General features: G+C 36.0%; 1 protein-coding gene across 1 annotated transcript; it reads left to right on the plus strand.

Moving 5' to 3' along the window:
• Nucleotides 1-6,882: 6,882 nt before the first annotated feature.
• Nucleotides 6,883-17,924, plus strand: LOC132303547 (ABC transporter B family member 2-like). Its single transcript, XM_059800849.1, has 12 exons — nucleotides 6,883-7,479; nucleotides 7,800-7,854; nucleotides 8,019-8,194; nucleotides 10,273-10,473; nucleotides 12,039-12,298; nucleotides 13,154-13,694; nucleotides 14,157-14,536; nucleotides 15,025-15,440; nucleotides 15,775-16,016; nucleotides 16,111-16,358; nucleotides 16,660-17,072; nucleotides 17,172-17,924. Exons 1-12 carry the CDS (start codon nucleotides 7,201-7,203, stop codon nucleotides 17,720-17,722), a joined length of 3,762 nt encoding a protein of 1,253 aa, XP_059656832.1. The 5' UTR covers nucleotides 6,883-7,200; the 3' UTR covers nucleotides 17,723-17,924.
• The last annotated feature ends 4,431 nt before the right edge of the window (nucleotides 17,925-22,355 follow it).

The following is a 22,355-nucleotide window of genomic DNA, read 5'->3' on the forward strand; positions in this document are numbered from 1 at the left end:
ACTACACTTCAACAGTCAACATAGAACACTTGTTTTTTCCCAAGGCTAACAAGATAAATTTAATAGACATAGAAAAATGTCAATGATTACAATCCTTTAACTTCTGCAGTCAAAATTCAGACTTCCTATGCTGCAAACCAAACTGACAAAGGAATGACCAACTGAGCTTTGTGGAAGCTTTGAGTCAATTGACCATTTGGCAATCACTCTCAATGACCAACAGTTGAAAACACCTTTCTGATCCACCGCTTTATATAGAATTAGAATACTTAGAGCACCTGCGGTCCTGTTAGGCGAGTCAATGCACTAAAGATCGTGCAGCGGCCTAGTTAAATCTGATGGAGTCCATTAGCAATCGGGAGTTGGCTTGTGGTATTTAGCGAGTCGACTTGCAATTACTGATTTTTTTTTTTTTTTTTTTTTTTTTTTTGTTGTTTTTGCATCAAAATAGTGTCGTTTCTGTTGGACCTTTTTTGTCTTATTTACCTTGCTCCTTCCACAGTGCGCTGAACAGGCAGATTTTATTTTTTTTTTTTTTTTAAAAAAAAACTAAAAATAGGTTATTTTGAGCTCTTTTTTAAAATAAAAAATGAAATAAAATATACTAAATAAAAAATATATTGTTTAGGCACTATTTGTCAAAAATAAATTTTATTTGGGCCAAAAATAAATTAAAAAATCTTGTTTTTTTCTCTTAAAATTTGTTTTTTTTTATTTTTTTGCTTTAAATTTTAAATGTGTATCACAAATAATACATTTGGCCGTTAAGACACTATTTGACCGACACAAATAGTGCCTTAACAACTATAATTTTTTTAAAATATATATATAAATTTTTTTAAAAAGCTTTTTGTAAAAAAAATAATTAAAATTACAAATCCATCTACTTAAAAATATAACCATTATAAATATAGCCATTTAAGAAAAGTTAAAAAAATAATAATAATTTAAATTTTTCATTATTATTTTTTTTGGAGAGTGAAAATTCGGAGAACATGATGGAATGCATATTTCTGTAGAATAAAGCTGCTGACGTGATTCTTGGAATTGCTGACGTGACTCTTGAAAAAACTAATGTGGTATTTTTAGAGAGTCAAAATCCGGAGAGGCTAGTGCAGATGGCCTTAGTGAGGTTTATAGGGGAAGTCTCTCCATTAATCCATTCAGGCCCCTAATGGAATGAATATATATAAGCAAGAAACCAGAATATTTCTAAGGATATATATATATATATATATATATATATATATATATATGATGATTAGTAACTTCTATAATTGTAAATGGGTTATTCAAGATGATGACTTTATACATTAAATATTGTGTGTGTGTGTGTGTGTGTGTGATCAGTAACTTCTATAATTGTAAATAGGTTATTCAAGATGATGACTTTATACATTAAATATTGTGTGTGTGTGTGTATATATATATATATATATATGAATGAACCCGGCCACTCAATCCAAACAAACATCCAAACAGACCCTACATCATAGAAATTACATAAATGGATTATATATTATGGTTTGTCCCTTTACCATGCACCCGAATAGAATAATATTATAATACTGGGTTTGGTATGCAGGAATGAAATGGAATGCCCATTCCAATTATTCATTTATTAGGTATGCAATTTAAAGTAGAAATAGCTATTCCATTGGAATGAAAATCCATTCCTAGGAATGAAAATGTATTCCACAACAAAATCTAAAAAATGGCCATTCCATTTCCAAGTAAATTTTTTTAAAAATTCAACTTCCCGAAAAACCCTCATGTTCCAAGTCCAAAAACTACCACTACCTTCCACCACAACCACATCCACTTTTCACCAACACCACCACCAACTTCCACCACTATCGCTGCCACCGACTTTCACCATCGCCCATCGCTTTCCACCACCGCCACCACCTTTCACCACCCACACCTCCTTCCTTTATTGCAGTCACCCCCACCACCGCCATCGCCTTTCACCATCGCCACCACTATCACCTCCACAGCCTTTCACCACAGCCACCACCTTCCACCACAGTCGCCACTACGTTTCACCACTGCTATCTTCCACCACCGCCACCACCTTCCACCACCGCCACAGCCACCGCCACCACCTTTCACTACCGCCACAACCACCACCACCACCTTCCACCACCACTACCACCTTCCACCGCCACCACCTTCCAGCACCACTACCACCTTCCACCGCCACCATAACCACCGTCACCACCTTCCACCGCCATCACCTTCACCGCCTAACACTACCACTGCCTTCCACCACCACCAACACCATTGCCGCCTTCCACCACTTCCGTCGCCGCTACTTTCCACCATTGTCACCGCCGCCTTCTAACACCACCATCTACACAACTACCATTTTCTACCTCTACCACCATTGTCACACCCACTACCACCATTTATTTTTAAAAAATTATAGAAGAATGTCATTTTGTTAATTTAATTTATTTGTTACTAAGAGGGATATTTTGGAGAACTCAATTTGAAATATATTCCATTTTAAATTTTAAATTAGTCCAACCAAACATTAAAATGGTTATTATCATTCCATTCGTACACATTTCATATTTACAACCAAACAATAGAATGAGAATGACCATTTCATTCTCATTTCATTACAATCTTGCACACCAAAAGCAGCATTAGATCATCACTAAATCACATTTCGGCTTGGTGCCACTCTTGCAATGGTGTACAAGCTTGGTTCAAAATCAACTTAAGTTTTTACACGAGTGTCCGAGCTCAGCTTGACCATGATTGAAAAAGATTCCCGCTCAGGCTCACGAAGCACTCAGTTTTCAATAACAAATCATGCAATGAGAAATCCCACCAACAATTCATATTAAAAAGACAAAGATAAAATGAGAAAACCTAAAAAATAATAAGGAGATGTGAAAACACGAAACAATTAGGAGATATGAAAACACGAACAACAAGGAGACGTGAAAACACGTGTTATCAAATTCTCTTCCAACCAAATGATAATTTTAACTAAACTCAAGTAACTAAAATTAATTGATTCATCAAAGAATAATGTTATACAAGTCAATTTTGTTTGTGTGACTGGGATTGAAAAGGGGTGGGTTTGGGGCAAGGGCGAATCCAGTAATTGTTAATGGGGGGGGCTAATATTAAATAAGGGGGAATTGGGGATCGAAAGATTAAAGACTTGAAAATTTTTAGAGGAAATAGGGTTAGACTTTAGAGGAAGAGAATGATTAAGCTCTCTAATTTGTGCAAGATTAGAAATTTAGGAGTTCTCTTTACTTTGGCTTAGTGATTGTTTAGGGCTTGTTTGGCTTGGGTCTATTTCGTTGGGCCTTTGTTTTAAAATTGTGGCTTAGATATTGGGCTTGTTTGGATGGGTTAAAATTGGGGGGCTAATACTACTACTATTTTTTTCTTTTTTAAAACATTGGGCTAAATATATATATACTAAAAAAAATTTTTTTTTTTTTTGGGTGGGGGGCTCAAGCAGCCCCCCCCCCCCCCCCCCCCCCCCCGGTTCCGCCACTAGTTTGGGGTGGGTCACCTAAACCCCATTCTCGATCCCGTTTAGCAAAACTCCTCTCGGCTTGGTGCCATTCTTGGAGAATTTTTGTCGATTATTGTTCGGTACATGTGAGAATTATAGGGTTTTAAATAAGCCGAGCCAAGTAAGATTTGTTCGGGATCAACTCGATCATGTAGCAATGGTGTTCAAGCTTAGTTCAAACTTGACTCGAGTTTTTACATGAGTGTCCGAGCTTAGCTCTACCATGATCAAAAAAGATTCCTGCTCAAGCTCTCTAAGGACTTAGTTTTCAATAACAAATAATGTAATGGGAAATCCCACCACCAATTCCTATTAAGAAGAGCATGGATTAAATGAGAAAACCTAACAAACATTAAGGTAGACGTGAAAACATAGGCTAACAAATTTACCTAAACTTGAGTTACTAAAATTGATTGATTTATCAAAGAATAATGTTATACAAGTTGATTTTGTTTATGTGACTGGGATGGAAACGAGGTGGGTTCGGGGTGGGGTGCAGTTGTGGCTCTCTTTTTTTCTGACTTGAGACATAAAACGAAATAAGGGTTAAGGTTTCCTCCTGTGTATATATATACTTAACCTATTTTAGTAATATAATAATATATCATAGTATATTGCACGAGGATGATGGTTTGATGGGTTATCGGTGACGATGATGGATTATCAACGAAAATGGATTGATCTTGTTGTCGGTCTCGAAGAAATAGATCTGTAATCGCTCGCGCTTCTCTCTGTCTCTCAAGTGTAGAGACCGTGAAATGGAATGAGGGGCTAGGGCTAGGGCTCGAGTTTCAGAAAAGTGTATATATATATATATATACTTAATCTAATTTAGTAATATATCATAATCTGTAAGGGCAATTTAGTAGATTTATACCATAATTGGGGAAGGGCGGGGAGGGTTTGCCTAGGGGTGGCCACAGATCGGATTAGACATCAATCATAATCCGATCCGCTCCCAACGGATTAGACAAATCTTAATCCGCCATCGATCCGTTATCCCACAAGTCGGGTCGGATCGGATCCGTGTAATAACGGATCGGATCTGAGGATTTAGTTTTTTTAAAATTATTCATTATTATTTTTATAATTAATATTAGTTATTATTTATTTATTTTTTAACCATAACCCAATAGATAAAATTTTAATATATTAATATTAATTCATATATTTAAATAATTATTAATTAATACATCATTAGAATCCATTAAATTATCGTTAACTAATTAAATTAACTAATATACTATCTGAAAATATATGTATATATATAAATTTCACGGATCGGATCGATTTTTTAACAGCGCAATCCATGATCCGATCCGAACTATGGAATCGATTTTTTTTAATCTGCCACTGATCCGTGGATGTAGCAATACGATCTAATCTGCAAGGATCGAATCGGATTCACGAATTATTTGTCCACCCCTAGGTTTACCCTTACCCCATCCCCGCCTTGCCCCGCCCTAGCTAGGTTTTAAAAAATATACCCCATCTCCATCCCCATTTATGTCCCCAAACCCGCCCTAAACAAAGCCAATCCCAATAGTATAGGGATTTTGCCATCCCTAGGGGTGCCGAAACCCCATTCGTGATCCCGTTTAGGAGAACTCCTCTTGTCTCCGCGCAAGAGATAGAGATTAGGAGAGTACCTTAATTTGAAATTTTATTTTGAACATAACAAATGTAAATAATGAAACAATTTTTTAATCATGGTAATAATTCATTTTTTCTTATACAAATAAAAAATAAATAATATTATAATTATCAATTGAAACTTGGAATTTAATATTATCCTAGAATGTCAGAATAATACATAGAGATTCTCAAATAAGAAAATATATAAAAGGATGCTACTAAAAACAATGATATTTTTCTTGATAAGAACCATAATTAACCTAAAGATCGCTAATTTTAGAATTGCCTAGTGGTTTAATGCTGAAAATCTTAGCACCGAAATTGTAGGAACCAATCTAAGAGAGGAATTATATTTAGAATTTTGTTCACTGGTCTTCTGGATTAACTCGTAAAGTGGGATGCGATTCGAGGAAAAAGAGAGGCAAAGAGATATGAAATCTGAGAGAAATCTGGGTTGAGCGGCGAAAGCCAATTGGAATATGATAACGTAGAGTTTGCTTAATATTTTTTTTAATATATTTTACATATAATGGCAAAATTGTAATTCATCCATATAAATAAGTGGAGAGGAACATAGTGACTTTTCCCCTTCCTCCCCTATGTCTCATTTCCTTCCAAAATCATTAACAACTGTTCTAAACGTGTGGGGTACTTAATGTGTCATGCCCTTATAAACTATAAGCTCTGACAAATAATGATTCGGAAACCTCAACCCGCAACAACAATGAATCGCGTAACAAACAATCCTAAAATTCAAATAATAGATCCTACATTCATACTTGGTGGTGGAGAAACACTATTCGAGCACAAAACAAGCAAATCGACAAGTGTTGTTTCATATTGGAAAGAATTTTGCACAACGGTTACAAATATTCATAGGAAATTCAATTTTAACTGGAACGAGCAAATTAAAATTCTTCGAAAACTAGACTCAGAGAATAATGTGACCGAGCCACTCTCAACCGCTAAAGCTTTGCCAATGAAATCAGTTTTTAGATCAAAGGTTGACCCGCTGATTGTGCTGAAATTAGACAGTGTGACAAACTCTGACTGTGGTGCTAATTTACAAAACTGATAAAATTTTGAGGCCTTAATTTTTTGAAAATAGACTCATGTAAGTATAACACTGCAGAGTTTCATAATTTTCAATGTCTGAAAGCTACTCAAACAAAATTATAACAATTAGTTCTCTAACTATGACACAAACTAAGCTGAAGGTACTCTAAAGATTTTTAGAAAAATAACTACATGGCCAAATATTACGAAATTTTTACCACACATTCCCCACGCCTAGCATCTCGAGGGTTTTGACATCCCCACGTGTGACTATACACTATATTTTGTTTATCCAATATAATTCATCATCTTATATGTGATATTGGTGGTGCTTAAATGAAAATTGTTAGAAATACACATCAATGGTTATCAAGGGGGCCAGGTCCCACTTTTGACTTTAAATTAATTAATTGATGGTATACAACTGTAATTGTTGGATATACAAACTTATTTCTCATGACATCTTATACGGTGGGAGGGTGTGGATTATCTGTCTCTAGTAAAGAACTGTGCTAACAAATTGACGCTCACCCTCATAATAACATCCAACAGTTGAGAAGCAAGAAACACTTCATTAGCCAGTAGCTAACAATATATATATATATATATATATATATATATGCTTCTATATCTTTATGTTCATGGATACAAGTTCAAACAGGTAGTTGTGTAACATTATCCCAACTTCCTCCATTTATTGCAATTTGAGAGAGAGAGAGAGGTGTCATTACATCATATTTGCTACTCTCTCCCAAGATAACAGTCAAGCAACTAAGTTTAGCACTTCAGCCTTAAATGACTCACCTAACCATTCACTCCACATAAACAACCTATTTCCTTCAAGCTCTTCAAAATCACATTCACAAAACTTTTCCCACCTCTCTTCTTTAACACACACACACACACACACACAGATTGACATAATCCAAGTGAGAGCCTCTCCCCTCCCATTTTGCTGCCCAAAAATGAGCTTCCAAGGTCCAATTCCCGGCAACGGTGACACTTCAAATGATGAAAAGAATAAAGAAGGAGAAGAAGCAGCCAAGAAAGCTCACAAAGTCCCACTTCTCAAACTCTTTGCATTTGCAGATGCTTATGACTACTTTCTAATGTTTGTTGGATCCATTGGTGCTTGTATTCATGGCGCTTCGGTCCCTGTATTCTTTATTTTCTTCGGAAAATTAATAAACATCATCGGCATGGCTTATCTCTTTCCCAAAGAAGCTTCTCATAAAGTTGCCAAGGTATTCAAATTCGAAGCTAATTCTCAACAGCTTCAAATTATCTTAATCTATATACTTAGGGCAATGATAAAAGCTCGAACTAACAAGTACGAATTCGATATAGGTTGATTCATATATTTAATTTTATAGTGAAAATAGTGTTACCCACAATCGAAAATTTAGTCTTTATTTCGTTTTAATTTAAAAGTTATCCCTAACAAGGTTCGAACACTCAATTTCTCTCTCTTGACTCTTTTGGTAATATTTTATAATTTTATGATGTTGAGAGGTGCCTTGATTATCATAGCTTAATGGTTGTTTATTATAATTTGGTTTTGCAGTATTCATTGGATTTTGTGTATCTCAGTGTGGCTATATTATTTTCATCATGGACTGGTACATATAAATTAATCTCTTTATTGATTCATTCTTCTAGTTTTTGTTTCTATTTTTTTTTTTTTTTTTTTTCAAGTTTAATGACAAGACTGTGGTGTGTATATGTATGTATCTATGTGTGTGTGTGTGTATATATATATATATATATATGTATGTATGTATAGAGGTGGCTTGTTGGATGCATACTGGAGAAAGGCAAGCAGCAAAAATGAGGATGACATATCTGAGGTCTATGTTGAATCAAGACATTAGTCTCTTTGACACTGAAGCTTCCACAGGGGAAGTGATTTCAGCAATTACTAGTGACATTCTTGTTGTTCAAGATGCCATCTCTGAGAAGGTATGTATAAACACACATACATATATATGTTTATAGATATACACACACACAATTCCCCACATCTTGTTTGGCCTTTTAGGTTCACTGATTTGGACACGATTGTTTTTGATAAATTTGGGGGGTTTTCCGTCTGAATGCAAGGGTAATATAGTCCTTTAAACCCCAATTGTTTCATTTATAAAGGCAATATTTTTGGATTTCCATTTCCCCAAAAACAAATATATTATATGGGGATGGAGCGGCCCTTTTCCATTCCATTTCCGTCCCCGTTGAGCATTTTATCCAAAACCGTTCATTCTGATTTACTAACGGTAGAAAATTCAATTAATATATTTCAATATTTTTTTAATAAAATAAAGGGTATCAGAGTAATTTCATAACATAAGTGGGTACTTAAATTTCATATAAAATGTCAACTCTTTTTTTTTTTTTTTTTAAATCAATTAATAAGTCAGTTGTGTGTCTTTTTTGGTCTACAAATAGCGTAAAATATCATTTTCCAGCTTTAAAATAGAAAATAGAGTTGGTGTTGAAATTAAAGTCTTCCTCAACCTCTCAACCTCTTTTGACCTCTCCTTTATCCCAAAATTTCTACGCCGTTAATGGGTTTTAATGCCTTTACTTAAAAGAGTGTGACAGTAATTTAATGACAGAGTGTTTTGTGAAAAATATTTCTAAAATTGGAGTAAAACATTTCTAAATCTCTTACTAAATTAATTAGGGTTTGGAATTTTCTTTGTAAAAGAGAGGGTGGGATCCTCCTAGTGTTGATCTCTAGAGAATTAAAAGTCCATGGGCTGCTTTTATTTCTCTGTAAACCACTTGGAGATCAGTTAATGCTCCTTGGACCTTTATACTCACCATTAATGGGTCAGTAATATACTATACATATACAGTGTAGATATATATGTGTATATTAAAGTTTGTGTTTGGTTGGGCCGTCAGAGGTTGAAGTGGCTTTATGTGGAATTGACATTTGACATGTGATGGTCTTAAATTAGGCAGATATAACAGAGGGAAAAACTTCAATGCCCTTAGAATTATAGAATATAGCCCAGGAAGAGGCCCATCTTGGTCCACCTGATCAATTTATTACTTTGGGTAAATTACAAAAATATCCTCATTCCATTTTTTTTTTGCTATACCAATAGAACATGTGCCATAAAAAAGGATGTAAGATGTTTATGCACATTTAGATTCTAAGGGAAGGGACCATGATCATAAGGAATAGTACTTTAGTATTAAAAGATAGTTATAAACAAAGGGGTACTTTAGTATTTTCAGTAGTAATATACACACATATGTATACATATGTTTGTGTGTGTAATTATGTATATAACATATTAGAACCTTTGGCCAAAAAATTTCTTATACTTTTGCAAAGAAGGCTTTTACAAGTCTAGAATTGCTATAATGTGAGGGCACCTTGTGTGCATTCAAGCCTCCCATTCTAAGCTCAAAATTTTCCAAAAAAATCCTTAAAATCTATTCAAATACCCTTTAGGTCAACTACTTTTATAATATTCCGTACCACAAATTCAATTATTTACTAATTAATTATATATAAGTAGTGTAGAATTGACCATCGTATATTTGGATTCAGTACGTCCCTTTCACAATTAAATTTGTGAAATCTATTTTAGTAACGGTGAAATTTTAAAATAAATCTGGGGAAAGTTGAAGTATATTGTTTGATAAAGTAGGTGTGGCACATTTTGCACTAATATTATGATTTTGTGGGTTGATAGATGAATATATATATATATATATATATATATTGATTTTCTAACTAGCTAAGTTACCACAGAAGGGGTAATCTGGTAAAACTAAAGATGGAAAATAAATAAATACTGTAGTAACTACCAAGATAATTTTATTGAATTTGAGATAGAAAATCATTTTATTCAATTAAATACCTTTATACTAGTCTCTTTTTTCTGATACTGAGTTCTGAGTTACAATTTATGTATGTCAAGTGTCAACCCCTCTCTCTCTCTCTCTCTCTCACAACTTGACAATCTCTCTCTCACACACACACACACATTAATGTTTGATCTTAAAAAGGGTGGTTGATGCAGGTGGGGAACTTCATGCACTACATTAGCCGATTCATAGCTGGATTTACAATTGGGTTCATAAGGGTGTGGCAGATCAGTCTTGTGACATTGTCTATTGTACCCTTGATTGCCATTGCTGGTGGTGTCTACGCTTATATAGCTACTGGACTTATTGCCAGGGTCCGAAAATCCTATGTCAAGGCTGGAGAAATAGCCGAAGAGGTTCTCTCTCTCTATATATATAGGAGTATATATATATTGTATATCTGTCCCTCTCATACATTTATCCATTTAGCATTTTATAAGAGACCCATGTCCAAATTCAATGGCTTGTCACATTGCTGGTGTTCATGAGATAATATTTCCATTTCTATTAATTTTTGACATTATTTGCATAAAGGAGTTGTCTTAAAATTAAAACCTATACTTGTTATGCTTGTGACTCATGTGAGGTTGGTTCTACATAGGTCTCACTGTGGGACCAATCTCTCTCTCTCTCTCATTTTTTTTTTCTTTTTTTTTTTGCAATAAACTCATATACCCACCTGACTCACGAGAATTTAAATCATCAATCTTTTACTTTGGAGTGAGTCCTGGTGACTTACAAGAACTTGAATCATTAATCTTCTACTTTAGAGTGAGCCGTGGTGGTAAGAGACTTATCTCTTTTAAAAGAACTAAAAATTTGGCCTATGAAGTTACCAATAAAAGCATGTGATGCATGCATGCGTTCAAAGAGATCATGACACGTGGTGTGATGGTTGCCTTTTTTTTCATAAAACAAAAACAATAACAAAAAAAAGTATCAATACGTATGTCAAATTAAGTATCAGTCTTTAACATTTGATTACATGTTTATCATTCAAAAGACTTGTTAAAAATGGTTATCATAAAAAACATGATAATATATTAGATGATGGACGACAATAATTTGATTAGCTTTGTTAATAAGATTTGATGAGGGACATGTAGTCTTCATTTAATTCCCTATAAATGTTTACCATTTTCCTAAATTTGTTTACTATATTGTATGTTAATTAGAAATTTATTTTTTTTAATAGGTAAGACACACTCATACACCTACTTCTGTACCAATTGAAACTAGAACCTTCAATCTCTTCTTTGAGAGGTGGAGGAACTACAATCTAAGCACTACAATCTAAGCTAAAACTTGGTTCTTAAATTATTAAAAATTGTCTGATCATTTAACAATTTTGAAACAATTATTTAATTTAATGGAATCTGTCATTTATCAAATGATATAGGTCATGATATTCTTTTTTATATTTAGGTGAAAGATATCTAAAAAAATTAAGAACTAGTGGAGCATTATTCAATGCAGAAGATTGTGAGTTTCTTACATTTTTTACTAAGTGGTGCCTCCCAGATGTGAATAAGGACTCCTTTTTATGTATATTGTTGTAAAAATTTATCATCATCATTCTTGCCTTTATTCCATTCAAAAGGAGGTCGTCCAATTTCCATTTCCTTCAGCAACTGAAGAAACTAAAGCATGACGAATTTCTCAACATACCCCCCCCCCCCCCCCCCCCTAGGATAGAAGAGGAGAAGTGGGCTACATGGATTCTCATTTTCCACTCTTTTCTATTATAGGCCATATCTTCTACTGGATTTAATATTTGGAAATCATTTCTTATCACTTCATTTCATTTTAGTTTTGGCCGACCCCTTTGTCTCTTATGCCTCTTTGCAAATCAATCTTCCTCTCCTCGCGGGTGCATCTTTACTGTTGTAAAAAATTGTATGCTAATTTTGTGAATTTTCAGGTGATCGGAAACGTTAGAACTGTCCAAGCATTTGCAGGGGAGGAGAAGGCAGTAAAGTCATATAGCAATGCACTCTTGAACACTTACAAATATGGGAGGAAAGCAGGGCTAGCCAAGGGTTTGGGGCTAGGCACCTTGCACTGTGTCCTTTTCCTTTCGTGGTCGTTGCTTGTTTGGTTCACTAGCATTGTTGTTCACAAGCACATTGCCAATGGAGGAGAGTCTTTCACCACCATGCTCAATGTTGTTATCGCTGGCCTGTAAGTCTGCCTCCTCACACCACATTTTCATGTCACAAGATTATTAAATTGTTCCATTAATGTATTTTACATGGTAATCAAATTATTCATTAGTGTTTCTCATGGGACTTAAAATGAGCATATATCGACGTCCATGTTGGTGCTTTTTTTTTTTTTTTTTTTTTAGTAATACTTCATGGAAATTGAGTTCTACATTAGAATGAATTCATTTTCCTAGTAGCATTTGATATGAGGTTATTAGTCATTTGTGGAAGGATGTTGTTTAAGTCTCATAAAATTGGTTATTTAGGCTGCTTTGAACAAGAAAATTAATATCCGAGTAATATGCATGGACTTTGATCATATTTGGGAATTGAATGTTGAAGGATTCAGAAAATTTGGATAAATCATAGTGAAAAAAGTACGAAAATTTTTTGGCAGTTTTGTGATTTATGTGAGTAAGGGCTGACAGAATCATGATGTCGTGGTTTTTTTTTTTTTTTTAGTTGCTGCTTTCTTCCAAAGAAAAATACTAGGTTATGAGATCAAAGTGGTTCTATAACCATAGGTTTTCTCATGTAAATAATTCAGATACAATGAGATGCTTTGAGTAACACTGGACGAACATTTCTGGATGCATCTACAGAAAGAGAAAACCATTTTTTTGCCTTTCCAAAGACTGGTAGATGCCATGGTTTTTGATAAATGTAGTGAGAAGACAGCAAAGAACATGAAGGAAGTTACAGTGTGCTTTTGCCATAACTGTTGAAGTTATATCAGTATGATCTGCAAAGTTAGTGATTGATCTTTTACTGTGTAAAATGCTTTTGAATCCAAGCTTCATCACAAACATTATAAGTTCTCATTACTTCTCAGGTCACTAGGACAGGCTGCACCAGACATCTCCGCTTTCATCCGAGCAAAAGCATCTGCTTATCCTATATTCGAGATGATTGAGAGGAATACAGTTAACAAAACCAGCTCAAAAAACGTCAGGAAGCTAGACAAACTGGATGGGAACATCCGATTCAAGGATGTGTGTTTCAGCTACCCATCCCGTCCCGATGTGATGATCTTCAATAAGTTCAATCTTGATATCCCTGCAGGGAAGATTGTAGCCCTTGTGGGAGGAAGTGGTTCTGGCAAGAGCACAGTTATATCTTTGATCGAGCGCTTCTATGAGCCCCTAGCTGGACAGATACTATTAGATGGGACTGATATCAGGGAGCTTGACCTCAAGTGGCTCAGGCAACAAATTGGTTTGGTTAATCAAGAGCCAGCCCTTTTCGCTACAACCATCAGGGAGAACATTCTATATGGGAAAGATGATGCTACCCTCGAAGAAATCTCACGAGCTGCAAAACTTTCAGAGGCAATAGCTTTCATTAACAACCTTCCTGAAAGATTTGAAACTCAGGTATTGATTTACTTTGCTTTTGTTTGGAACTACATAATGTTTTTATGCATGTAACAACATTAAGGCCGATTAACACGTAGCATATTTTCTGTTTCCAATTACCTTTCTGACGGCACTTTATGTGTGCCAAGAAGATGGAGGAAAAAAAGTAGGAGATTTATAGTCTTTCAACTATTTTGTTTTTAGAATCATAATTGTGACTTGTATAATTCCAATTTTACTTCTTTTTCATCCATCTCTTGGTAACAGAATTAAGAAAAAAGAATGGTGAAATTGAAAATATAGAGTCTGAGGATTTCAGTTTGAGAAGATAATTTTGTCTTCAGAAAAATAAACAAAACCTATCTCTTTCTCTTCTGTATCACCTCAACAGTGATATGCAAGAGTACTTCATACTGCATTGTCTATGTTAATGCATACATTATCTTTAAGAAAAGAGTGATACTAGAAGTTCATTCATAGGTCGGTGAGAGAGGGATACAATTATCCGGTGGACAGAAGCAAAGAATTGCAATATCGCGTGCAATAGTGAAGAATCCTTCAATTCTTCTGCTGGATGAAGCTACAAGTGCACTTGATGCCGAGTCTGAGAAGAGTGTGCAGGAGGCACTTGACCGTGTGATGGTGGGACGGACAACCATAGTTGTGGCCCATCGGCTTTCCACCATTAGAAATGCAGACCTGATAGCTGTTGTTCAAAATGGGAAAATAGTGGAAACAGGGAGCCATGAGGAGCTCATTTCAAAACCAAATAGTGCTTATGCATCGCTCGTGCAACTTCAAGAGACAGCTTCCTTGCATCGCGCCTCCTCACGAGGGCCTACCATGGGACGGGGACTCAGGTATTCACACTCTGCAGCATTTTTATTTTTGGATTATTAATTGGAACATTGTCAAGATTACATTAACCAGAAATGAGGAAGGCAGTTTTGCTCCATTTGATATTTATAACTTGGTCTGAAAATAATTTTTGAAGTATTTCACCAACATTAAGTTTGCAGTACACATAGAGCATTAAACTGGTGACATGTTGACAATATACTTCTTATTATAGAATTCTCAAATAAATAAATAAATGTGGTTTCTTTTTTTAATTTTAATTTTTATTCTAGAGTATCTTTTGAAGATATACACTGGTTACCTCCATGAGTGTCAGAATTATGTAGGCCCAATGTAAGCAATTGTGATATTCCTCTCTGAGCATTAATTTCTAGTGACACAAATGAGTTTATCCTATCAACAGCACATCTAACATATGTCGATATCTTTGATGACAAATCTATTTATAAGAATCATAATCTGATTTTCTTTTCAATTATTATTTTTGCAGCATCAAGTATTCACGCGAATTATCCCGAACAACAACAAGCTTTGGTGCAAGTTTTCGTTCTGATAAGGAATCTGTCAGCAGAATTGGTGCTGATGCTGCAGACAGTCTTAAGTCAAAACATGTTTCCGCCAGGAGATTGTATTCCATGGTGGGTCCTGACTGGAATTATGGGGTTTTTGGCACCATTTGTGCACTTATAGCTGGAGCCCAGATGCCTCTTTTCGCTCTTGGAGTCACTCAGGCTCTTGTTTCTTATTACATGGACTGGGAAACAACACAACGTGAAGTCAAGAAGATCGCATTCCTCTTCTGTGGGGGAGCTGCTATAACTGTCGTTGTTCATGCCATCACACATCTTTCTTTTGGAGTCATGGGAGAGCGGCTTACTCTTCGTGTGCGTGAAATGATGTTTTCTGGTAAAAATGAGACCATAACCATCTTTAAACTAGCATTACCATATTTCCTATTATAAATAAATAATACTGATTGCTACTTGCAAGGGTAGATTATTTCAAAGATTTGAAGAACTAATGTTGTTCAAATGTCTATAATTAGTTTTTGGTTATAAATTCATTATTATTATTATTCCTCATTGCTTGGAGCCTTTAGATTGCAAGAACAACAAAAATAATAATAATGACATTTAATTCAAGTGCTGTTCAATTATCCTTAAATATAAAAGTGAGTGTTCTGATTTTGGATCTTGAAAGATCTTTATTTGCTTATATTTCCTTTGATATCTGATTGCAGCCATTTTGCGAAATGAAATTGGGTGGTTTGATGACACAACCAACACGAGTTCCATGCTTGCATCCCGTTTAGAGAGTGATGCAACATTATTGAGAACTGTTGTCGTTGATCGTGCTACAATTCTCATACAGAATTTTGGTCTGGTCACCACCTCATTTATCATTGCCTTTATCTTGAACTGGAGGCTCACGCTCGTTGTCATGGCCACATATCCATTGATCATCAGCGGTCACATTAGTGAGGTCTCATTTTGTTCCAATTTTTCAGCTGCAGATTTAAAGACAAGCATTTCCTATCATTTAGCATTGATTTTTTTTTTTTTTTGTGTCGTTTCAGAAACTCTTTATGAAGGGCTATGGCGGCAACTTGAGCAAAGCCTATCTCAAAGCTAACATGCTTGCCGGTGAGGCTGTGAGTAACATGCGCACTGTTGCAGCATTCTGCGCTGAGGAAAAAATACTCGACCTTTATGCTCGTGAACTTGTTGAGCCTTCAAGACGTTCATTTACTCGTGGTCAGATTGCCGGCATATTCTATGGAGTCTCCCAATTCTTCATCTTCTCATCCTATGGCCTAGCCTTATGGTATGTGGCTTTTACTGCTGCTTTTTAATCTTTGCCATGGAAAATGTTGGTAATACAAGGACAGTAGACTCGTATCAATTCTTGACATGAATATTTGACATATGACATGGTCATCTTCAAACGGTGAATTTCTACAGATGTTGATGTTCCAAACAGTTCCCAAAACAGTAGTGAAGTAACCAAGCCCCCGCCTTCCAAAGTAGAAGGTCGAGGGTTCATGTCCCAAAGAAATAGGTTATTCTTAACTTGTTTGATGAAAGAGCATTAACTTCAATGCTTTGTCTTGTTTAATTTTGTGTAGGTATGGTTCTGTTCTGATGGGGAAGGGGCTTTGTGGCTTTAAATCTGTCATGAAATCGTTTATGGTTCTAATTGTAACGGCATTAGCCATGGGCGAGACTTTGGCAATGGCACCAGACATTCTAAAAGGGAACCAAATGGTTGCATCAGTCTTTGAAGTGATGGACAGGAAGACAGAAATCACTGGTGATGTTGGGGAAGAGCTAAATTCGGTGGAGGGTACAATCGAGCTCAGGGGTGTTGAGTTTAGCTACCCTTCAAGGCCAGATGTAGTGATCTTTAAGGACTTTAACGTAAGAGTGCGTGCAGGGAAAAGTATGGCATTAGTGGGACAAAGTGGTTCCGGTAAGAGCTCTGTGCTCTCTCTCATTCTCCGATTTTATGATCCAACAGAAGGGAAAGTGATGATCGATGGTAAGTGCTCTCTACAGGCTTACATGACTCTTGTTTTTTACAAAAAGTTTCATTCTATTATTGAGAGGTTAGTCCAACAAGCATTGCATATTCTTGTAGGGAAAGACATCAAGAGGCTTAAGATCAAATCTCTCCGGAAACACATTGGTCTAGTCCAACAAGAGCCTGCTCTCTTCGCTACTTCAATCTACGAAAACATCCTCTATGGAAAAGAGGGAGCCTCGGAAGCAGAAGTAATCGAAGCAGCTAAGCTAGCTAACGCGCACAGCTTCATCAGTGCCCTTCCCGAGGGCTACTCAACCAAAGTTGGAGAGCGAGGGGTGCAACTGTCCGGTGGCCAGAAGCAACGAGTAGCCATTGCCCGAGCTGTTCTAAAGAATCCGGCAATCCTGCTGCTGGATGAGGCCACTAGTGCTCTGGATGTGGAATCAGAGCGAGTGGTGCAGCAAGCTTTAGACAGGTTGATGAAGAACCGAACAACGATCATGGTGGCGCATAGGCTGTCCACAATCAAAAATGCAGACCAGATATCAGTGATACAAGATGGGAAAATAATAGAGCAAGGGACTCACTCTACTCTTGTAGAGAACCGGGATGGAGCATACTTCAAGTTAATCAACTTACAACAACAGCAACAGCAACAACATTAAAACTAACAACAAAGACAATTATGCAAGGCTGCTTTCGTTAATAGATATCTTATCTTACATTAGTTTTTTTTTTTTTTTTTTTTTCATGTTCGCGATTTATCGTCATAATGCAAGTTGTATTTTCAGTGATTCGTTTTCGTTCTCGAAAGAATAATAAGTATACATGTTGGGAAATGATTTACTATAGAACTTGCATTCAGCATCCTTGTCTTGGCCTCAGTTCCTTTTAGATGTACAAAATGATAATGAAAAAAAAATTTAGTAGCCGACGACAAAAGAAATTTTCATTTTTTTTTATTTTTGTGATGAAGTGGTGAATACAGTTCAAAAAAGTCATTGTGTATGTGCAAAACCAAACCAAATGTTGTCATGTGTCATTGTGAGGAATTGTTTTTTGTGAGCTTCTGGACATGCTTATGATTGATTGCATATTCTTCTTTTTAGCAATTTTAGTGTGGCTACAGGGAAGAGGAAGAAAGCAGCATTGGTATCCACCAGAATAGGACCACAGCATTGCCCTTGAAACCTCACTTTTAGTCCAAAAAAGCCCTACAAGCCTACAAGACATGTATTCTATAAATATAAAGTTAATTTTGTTTTATTCTGAAAGAAATATGAGAACTAACTTGCTATAATAGAAAGAATATATTGAAGAGAAAATTTGAGTAGATTCCATTCTATCTCATTATCAAAGGATAGACACACACATATATATAGGCATTTTTTTCTTTTTTTTTTCTTTTTTTTCCTTAGTTGGTATTCACACACACATGCCTCTACCGAGGCTTAAACTCCTGACCTTCCTTTGAAAAGTAGGAGCGTGGTACCGCTAAAAAACTGGCATGTTGGTTATATATATCTATAGACATCCAACCGACTGAAGTAGTGTACAATTACAATTTGTACTCTAAATACCTGGGGCCTTTTATTTCGGCGTTCACCACCCATTGCATCACTACACCAATCAGATATGATTCCTTCGTACATATCATTTTGGTGTAATCATTACTAATACAAGTTGTAGGCCTACAATTCACATATCCATTTGCAAAGATATAATATACTTGTGGGCCCCACTATAATATATAACACTCCCCTTTGGGATTCACAATACTACACTAAGAACATGCCTCGTTAAAACCTTGTTAGAAAAATAAAAAAATAAAACCCAGTGGGAAAAAACTATAGCGAAGGAAAAAAAGTAGAATATTCTTGTGTCATAAAAGAGTATTGCATAGGTTAGAACTGCCTCATTAAACCTTGCTAGGAAAACCCATTGGGACAAAACCTGAGCGAAAGAAAAAGAGTATAGTATATGTCAATTAAGTACTCCCCCTCATCAATGCCAAAGATCTTTAAGTTGTCGCATCCCAATGTTGTGTACCAATTTCTTAAATATCGTGGTTGGCAGTGTCTTAGTGAACAAGTCTGCTAAATTTTCACATGAACGTATTTGCCGAATATCAATTTCATCATTCTTTTAGCGTTCATATGCGTAAAAGAATTTTGGTGAGATGTGTTTGGTCTTATCATTTTTGATATAACCCTTTTTCATCTGTGCGATGCATGCGACATTATCTTTATATAATATTATGGGGCTATCTGTTATTGATGAGAGGCCACATGTTTTTCTAATGTGTTGGATTATGGATCGCAACCAAATGCATTCCCTGCTTATCTCATGAATTGCGAGTATCTCAGAATGATTTGAGGAAGTGGCAATCATTGTCTATTTATTATAGCGCCATGAGATAGCCGTGCCACCACAAGTAAACATATAGCCTGTTTATGATTAAGCTTCATATGGATTAGAGAGATATCCGGTGATAGGGAAAAATAAACATAACCTACCTTGATCTAACGATAGAGACAACTAAGTATTGACCAGTCGCCAGACCTTTTCGACTTTCGAACGATGATATTTCTATCGGATAAGAATGATAATATTTCATTATCAAGGATAATGAAAGATGACGTGGTATAACAGGGTAAGGATAACCTTGGCACAATTTAAGGAAGTCAAATGAGTTAAATCATATCTCTGACAAATCTGGCAACAAACGGATCTCCTCTGATCTCGCAAAAGTGAATTTCCTCTGATCTCACACAAATGGATCTCCTCTGATCCTGCAAATGAACAGAGGGAGAGCGACTATAAAAATGAGATCCTACCAGTCAATAAAGGTACGACAAAAAACTATTTTTAAATCCCTGCCTTTCTTTTAAACCTCCGGTGACTGACTTGATCGTTGGAAAGATCTTGGCAGGCACCACACCGGTGCCGTCAAGATTTATCGATCTTCTATTCTCTTCTTTGCAGGAAAACGATGTCGTATCGAACTGCGTGGATTTCACCCTCAATAGTTGACGCCGTCTGTGGGAACGACGATTCCCTTAAATCAATTACTCGGTTAGGTATATACACTTGCGATCCAGTATGGTAACTGGAACAGAAACATTGTTGCAGAGATCCAGTCAAAGAGAAGGGTCGGGTGAACACCCAGACGTCCCGAATGACCAGGAATAGCTTGCAGCGTTAGAACTACAGGTCCAAACTCTAAATCAGGGTATGGACCAGTTGATCCAACAAAATGCAGAGATCCTGCAACATCTTATCCCAGCGGGACCACCACCTCAACAAGAATTGTCCGACCCATATCCTCCCAATCTAAATGATGGGGGACAACACGAGGAGGACCGAGAAAACAATCCTTCTCACAAGTTCAAGGCAGAACAAAGCCAAGTCGGAAATTGACACAGAGAACCTCCTTCCCCGCCTTCTCGGAATCCCCGATCTCAAACAGGCACAACCTTCTGCATTAAGGAAAAAACATAAAAAGTTACCTATTTCGACCAACAGATTCAGGATCTCAAAGCGAAAATGGAAGATGTAATGCAGGCTATGAAAGGGAAAAGTTTTGCCGCCATAGATGACCTGGTGCAGAGGACCAACTTGCCATTCAGCCCCCTGTTATGAAATGTTCCCTGCCTAGCAAGTTCATGATGCCCTCATTCGAAAGCTTCGATGGGACCAAAGATCCCCTCGATCACCTGGAGACCTTTCTAGCTCTTATTCCCGCGAGCGTCCGAACTCCCACCTACCACATAATACGGGATTAGATATTTTTGGGGCTATATTTCTGACTTAAAGGCTAAGAAAATGACCTTCTATATAAAAGGAAGTGACCCATTTTGTAAAGAAGCTTTTTATTATTTTACTTTTACACTATAATTTTTATATTCTTCTCTAGAAAGTTAGAAATTAGGGTTAGAAGAGAAGAGGGAAGTGGAGGCACATCTCAAGAACACATCTCTAGATCCATTCTCTCTCTCTCTCTAGAGCTTCAAAGAAGAAGAAGAAGAAGATGGAACTATGTTTGGAGCTTACCCTTGAGGGTTCCATGACCACATCTATCTCCTCCATGATTGGCTAGATCTACACTTAGGGCTTGGATGAGCCCTAAATCTTGTGTAATCTAAACCCTTGTATTTCTATTTTTGGGGATTTATATATATTGTTGTGATTAGTGTTCTAGCCTTGTGAATTTAATGAATCTTGGTATATTTCTATGATTTCTATGGTTTAATTCTTCCTATTAATTCTCTAGTTTATTTACATGTCTATGTGTGATTAAATTATGAATTATTTCTCACATGATTCATATGGATTAATTCTTTCTATTGATTCTCTATTTGATTACATGTTGTCTTATGTGTAATTATTTGGGAATTAATCTCTACACTAGATTCTTTATGTTGGTTGCATGTGTATGTGTGATTAATTAAGGATTTAGTGATGGCTAAGCATGGGTTTTCATTAAATGGGTTTGTTAATTAATTTGATGGATTATTCTTATGCTTGATGAGTTGTACTACAATTTAATTCATGCTTATAGGTAGGTAGACAATCTATACTTGATTTGATATTCCATGGCTTATTATTACAAATTTCATGATTCTCTGGATTGATGTGTGCTACAATTGTGACTAGTTTGATGGGTCATGCTTAGATTTGATGGGTTGTTCTACACTTAGTTTATTTGTTGGTTAGGTAGACAATTCATACATGAATTTGATGGTCTATGCTTAATATTGCATTTGGTAGTCGCATTTTGTTCACAACAATGTAGTCCCCATTAATGGAAAGGAAGTGGTTAATTACATGAGTTTAGTGGTGGTTCCAACACCCTAAGTCCTCTCTTTATATCTCTTAAATCCCTATCTCAACTTAGTTTATTTTAATTGCATTTTAATTTTCTTACATCTTAGTTTAATCAATCAATCCTCTCTTTGCAATTAATTGGTACATTAGAGTCGAAGTTAAATTCCAACACGTATAATCCCTTGGGACGATCCCTACTCACTCTTGCTACGTTAGTAGTAGTGGTGATAGTGGTTTTTATAAATTTAAACTTAACCTAAAAGGCTTTTTTTGAACCGCACATTTACTACATTATTTTGGCGTTCACAAGCGGCCTCGTCAGTGACGAAGGATAATCATAGCCTTTGCCTTATCTTGTAATGATGCATCATTTTCTTCTTGAATTGTGATTCCAAGACCCATGGCATCTAAATGGATCTGAGCATCTAGAATCCAAGATAAATAATTTTTTCCGAAAATGTCTAAGGCCAC

This window comes from Cornus florida, unplaced genomic scaffold, assembly GCF_030987335.1.
Source record: "Cornus florida cultivar Cherokee Brave unplaced genomic scaffold, ASM3098733v1 CherokeeBrave_3.0.0_Hap2_Chr04, whole genome shotgun sequence".
NCBI classification, from domain to species: Eukaryota; Viridiplantae; Streptophyta; class Magnoliopsida; order Cornales; family Cornaceae; genus Cornus; species Cornus florida.